The 6,000-nt window shown below is 19.1% G+C and overlaps 1 protein-coding gene across 1 annotated transcript; it reads right to left on the reverse strand. All coding sequences in view use genetic code 6, as the record gives it.

Moving 5' to 3' along the window:
• Positions 1 to 225: 225 nt before the first annotated feature.
• Positions 226 to 609, reverse strand: TTHERM_000609359 (hypothetical protein; the record flags this gene model as incomplete). The annotated part of the gene is made up of 2 exons (XM_012796185.1): positions 226 to 350; positions 423 to 609. The coding sequence occupies 2 exons, from the start codon at positions 607 to 609 to the stop codon at positions 226 to 228; spliced, it is 312 nt and encodes a 103-aa protein (XP_012651639.1).
• Between the last annotated feature and the right edge of the window lie 5,391 nt (positions 610 to 6,000).

The following is a 6,000-nucleotide window of genomic DNA, read 5'->3' on the forward strand; positions in this document are numbered from 1 at the left end:
ATAATAATTACATAAGAATTCATTCAATTTATATATTTTCATATACTTATTAATAGTTTTCTTTGCAATTATTTTAATGAGAGAGGCATTACTCTTCTTAGTGTGTATTATAATTGTTATTATGAAATTTTAGAAAATGACTCTTGGATTCTTATTAGTAGCTGTCCTCTTCAAATATTTGGTTATTAATTGGCTGTTTCTAAGAACAGAAAACCTATTCTTAGATCATCTAATTGTCTTTAGATAATTCTATATTTTATTAATCTAAACCATTTAATTTTTAAAACAAAAAATTAGAATGCGATTCTTATTAGATATTTGGTTAGATTCCATGATTAAGAGAAGTGCTACTATTTATAAAAATAAAAGAATTTTAAAATGAATTATTTAAATAAAATTAATCTTAGATCTAGATTTACTACTTATTTTTTGCATATTTGTCGAATTTTGATAGTTTCTTTTTAATTTGAACTTCTTAAGGGAAACAGATGTTCCACAATTCATAAAATGAAGGAATTTCTAGTATACCAAACACCTCAAAGTACCTTAGGATTAGAAAACACACAAATTGCTTTCTGACAGTTTTTAAAATTTTTTTGCTATATTCATCGTTTAATGTAGTAATGTCAATAGGGTTCAACAAAATTTAATGAAGCTTTTTTACAAAAATATCACTTTAGTTGTATTTGTTGATATGGATAAAATATTATTCAATGATTCCCATATACTTAGGTTTAGTTTTGTCTGTTTTCTTATGGATAAATGCTTTGAGTCCTGCTGAAGAGTATATTTTAAGATGTTTAGAGATCAGAGGATATGCGATAGATTCCAAAATATAACTTTTTATTGAATCTTAGAACCATTTATTTAGTTGATTTCTTTCGCTTTGAATGGATTTTTTGTTTTTCTCAGCTAAGTAGAGTATATTTTTCATAATTACCAACTGGTCTTCATTTGGTTAGAACATTTTATTACTAATTATCACCTAATCACCTGATTTTTTTAAATTCAATCATAATTAATTTATTTTTTTATTTATTATTTATATGAAATACAAAGCCAAATGGGTCTTAAAAATAAAGACTATAAATAAATATTTAATTGCCTTACTTTTTTATTTATTTGCTTTATGCTACTTAATATTTAAAAGACTTAAGCTATTTAATAAAAGACAAAATATTTTAACTAGCTAGAGTAATATGAAATTACTATTTAATAAAATAATTAACTAGTATTTAAATTATTTTGAGTAATACAATTTAATAATTTTTATGTTTTATATTACCTAGTTAGTTAGCTTGTTCGTTTAAAAAAATATTTATTGAAAAATAGAATTGAGGAAGTAAGTAAATAAGTATTCAAATAGTTAATCTAGAGTATTATTTTAAAGATTTCTAATTAAAATCTTCTTAATTAACTTTAATTTAATAAAATATTTACCTTAAAATAAAATTAGTCTAACATAATTATAATTTATTTGTACCAATTTATTTTTTATTAAACATCGTTTATTTTGATGATTAAAATAACTCAAATATAAAAATTAATTTTTTTCTTTATTTATAAAATTCGAAATTACACATTAAAACAAACAATAGTCGCTAGTCGATAAAGAGTTAGAAGTAAATTAATTAAGTCATATATAATTAATAAAATAATTTAATCTTTATTTATTAACTTACAAACTGCATAAATTTATGCTTATTACCATTAATAAACCATTATTTGACTTTTAAATTATGTATGCATGTATGTAGATTTTTATAAAAGTTAAAAAATAAATAAATCGCTATTTAAAATTTGCATTTAATGAGCATAGAATTTATTTAAACATAAGAAAAAGTTCTTTAATTTAGAATTAATCAGAATTTTAAATCAAAGTAAACTTGCAAATATAAAAAGGAGAAAATGTTTAAAAGAAAAATCAATAGAATTGTAAAAAACTAATTTTTAAATAAATAAATATAACTATTACCAAAAAAAATATAAATAAATATTTAGAATATTTAAAATTAAGATTCAATTGATTTCATTTAAAGTTAGCTTAGTATAGTTTTAAAAAAATTTTAACTAACTTTGTATCTATATTTATTATTAGTAGATATATTTGTTTTACTTACAATTTTCAACATAATAATTGATTGTAATTTATTTCTTATTTTTGGAATAAATACTGCAAAAATGAGTAAAAGTAGCATTCAAATAGTATTTAAAATAATTAGTTTTTAGCCTCTTTTCATTAAGTAAGATACTTTGCGATAAATCTAAAAAAACAGCTAAAACACAGACTTAAATTTATTTTTGTTCTATAAAACAATCTAAATCGATGAATATATTTTATTTTCAAAATATCATTGCTAGTTTAAAATAGAAAAATCCTATCTATAGATGAATAATAAAATAAATACAATTAAATACTTATACCTTAAGAATCTTAATTTAATTAAGATAATGTATCAAATATTTATCCTCTTGATAAATAGAATCAATTAATTTACAGTTTGATTCCATTCATTAATTATTACTTTAAAATCTGATTAAATCTTAATCAAAAATTTTCATCAAACTCATAATCTAATATTGAAAAATCTAATTAACCAATTTCCGTTATTCCTTTCCTTAAAATTAATTTTAAGAAAAATTCTGTAAATACAGACTTAATAAAAATCTCTACTTTTTTAACAAAATAACGAACCAATGAATGATATGTGCCATGTAATTTATGACTTTTTACAAAGCATTTGTGCAAAACTATTCATTATAATATTTAATTTATTATAATAGTTAAAAATTGTTAAATAGTTAAATATATTTTTATTTAAAGATAAGTTTTAAATATTTTCATTTAAAAAAATGCAAGTTAAGATCAGAAATCATTTAAGCTTTCTATCTTACACAATATTTGTAATCATCAAACAAAGCTAGCTAGATAGACAGATTGTTTATAATACTAATAAAAGATAGTATTGTTTAATATTACTTCAAATAAATTTTTATTTAAATGGATTTTAAATAAATTGACAAATAATTATTCCTATTATTACTTCCCTTAAAATGTTATTTATTTTAAGACAAATTTGGTTAATCTAAATTTTATTTCAAATATATTTAGGAAAATATTAATAATAAATTTGATAATAAATAAAGATATTAATTTTTACTTAGGCTAATTAATATATTTTATCTGCCATTTTCCATAATACTTATTAATTTTCTTAAAGAATTAAGCATCAATCACTTAAGGATGTTTTATATTTTATAAATGAAAATTATAATTAGAAAATATTCAAATATAAAATGTGTATGATATATTAAATTAATAAAAGATCTTCATTCTATTAATTTATCTTATCAACTTATTATTTAAATAGGAGGAAACTTGAAATTTATTTTTCTCGCTAAAAATAATTCTAAATTTTTTAATAAATAAACATTTATTGAAGTATTAATTAAGATTTGATATTTATATATTGATAATCCTGTAATTAAAATATCACCAACTGTGTAGGATAGTTTTCATTTTAATGTTAAATTTTTCTTTTATTTAAACAAATCCAATTATGTTAACTATATTTCTACACCAAGTAAATGCTATTCATAAAATAAAAAAACTCAAATCATTTGGTAAGATAAGAAATGAATCAAATATTTGGTTAGTTAATTTTAATAAATGTCAGGCTATTATCATTATTTTACAAATAAAAAGAGAAATTCGTACTTTGAAAGAATAAAAGCAAACAAACAACAAATTTAATTCAAAATATATAAGGCTGAAAAAAAATTGTTTAACTCTATGATATTTGCTTATTCAATTTAACATATTAATATATAAACATTTATATAACCATTTTAATACATATTTCAAGGTTTAGTTAACTTTATAAGCTATTCAAAAAATTTGATTTCTAATTATCATCTGAATTCATTAACATTTATTATAAAAGATTACCTTGTTACCTCTTTAGTAAAAATCTTCTTCAACCATAGATATTAAATATAACCAAATAAATTAACAATAAAAATTTTTTTTTGGCCCTTAATTTATGCGGCTCTTAATTAATGAAGATTTAGAGTATTTATTTTTACTTTAAATTTGTGTTTTTTGATTGATAATGAGTGAGTCTTTTAGCTTTTATTCTTGCTATGAAGTTGAAAACTACGAAGTATAGTTAATTTTAATTATTCTGCTGATTTATTTTGATTATTTGATAAAACTGATGGCTAATTTGTGTCATTTTTCATACTGACCATTTTGGTGTTGATTAAATTTATGAGTTCTTTTCATAAAGAGCATTAATTTATATTGGAAGATAAAATATCTTTTCTTAGCTGTCTCTTAATATTTTTGACTTAGTCATTCTATTTATATCAACCTAGTATTCTACAAGTGCTATCAATATATGTGTATTGCTAAATATGCTAAATATAATTTAAAATATTATTTATCTTTTGTATTAAACCATTAGCTTCAGGCTTCAAAATATTATTAATAAGGAAGTGTCTTTGTATGTAAATAAAAAGAATAAATGTATTAGCTATTGTAATTGCAAGGTAAAATGTTGCAATTAATTATAAAACTTACCTGAATTTTGAAATAATATTTATCTTTAGTCATTTTGCCTACAAGATGAAATGACTTTCTACTAGATTATTTGTTTAAGTTTTATTATTCAAATAAAAATTTTCATCAATCTAGATCAACACTCTCATTTTTAACATCTTTGACTTCAATTTGCTAACTAAATATGGGCTCATTTTTTAATAACAAAAGCAAATCTTTATGTTTATTAATTGGGAGAAATTATAGTTAAATTTGTAGATTTAAGTTACTGTTGTTAACATTATAGCTACTTAATTACATTAATCTACTTTATGCTATCATTCAATTACACAAAAAAAATAAAAACCTTTGGCATATATTTATAGAATTAAAATAATGATTTGATTGCCAACATATTATTAGATGCGGTCTCTCTGAAAGTATGCTTTTCTATTTTAATATTTTTAATGCTTGCTTCTTCTTTTTACAAACTAATCTATTTAATATTTATTTTTATCATTTATATATGTAGTTAACTTTATTACTATTTATTTTATTAGCTTGCTTAATAGTATATTTAAATTAATTTGATTGATTGATTTATTAATTGGATTTCTTTAATTTCAAAATTAAAAACCAGCTATTTATTTATCCTTATCTTATTAGGAGTAATTTCAAATATTAATTTGTTAATAAAAAATAAATACTTAAAATTCAATATGTTTTGGTAGCAAAAATGATGTGTATTAATTATTAATATTTAACTGATAAAACAAATAAGAAATATACTGGCATTTAAAAATTTAAATTGTGATTATTGAATTTGGTTTTTCTTAAACCATTAAAAAAACATTTATTTGTTTAATTATGAAACTTTTTTATCATTTTTTATTTTTTAATGCAAATTATTATCATTTTATTTCAAAAATTAATTTTAAGTAAATTAACTTATTAATCAATTCAGTAATACCATAAATTTTCGAATAACCACCTGATCACATTTTGATGAGCGATTGGATTGTAACAAATTAAAATTTTAAGAGCGTCCAAAAAACATTTTATTGTATTCTTTAGATTCAATTCCATTTTACAGTGTTTAATATTATTAAAGATATTATAATTTATAACTACATAACATATTAAATATAAATAATATCTTTTTTAAAAATATTTTTTTAGCTTTAGTAAATAAATAAATGAATGAAAATATTAATTATAAATAGCAAAATAAATAAATTTTTAGGTATTTTTATGGTAAATAAAAGTAAAATTTTTAATACTAATTTATTTTTTTTATATATAATATTTAAGAAGATATTTAATAAATACTAAGTTTTAATTAATTATTTATTTATTTTTAGAGTAAATAAGTAAATAAGTAAGAATTACAAAAAGATTAATTTATGATATTTTTGGTAATAATTTATCAATTAAAATAAATTTGGTTAAAATTTTAGTGA

Source organism: Tetrahymena thermophila, assembly GCF_000189635.1.
Source record: "Tetrahymena thermophila SB210 genomic scaffold scf_8254754, whole genome shotgun sequence".
NCBI classification, from domain to species: Eukaryota; Ciliophora; class Oligohymenophorea; order Hymenostomatida; family Tetrahymenidae; genus Tetrahymena; species Tetrahymena thermophila.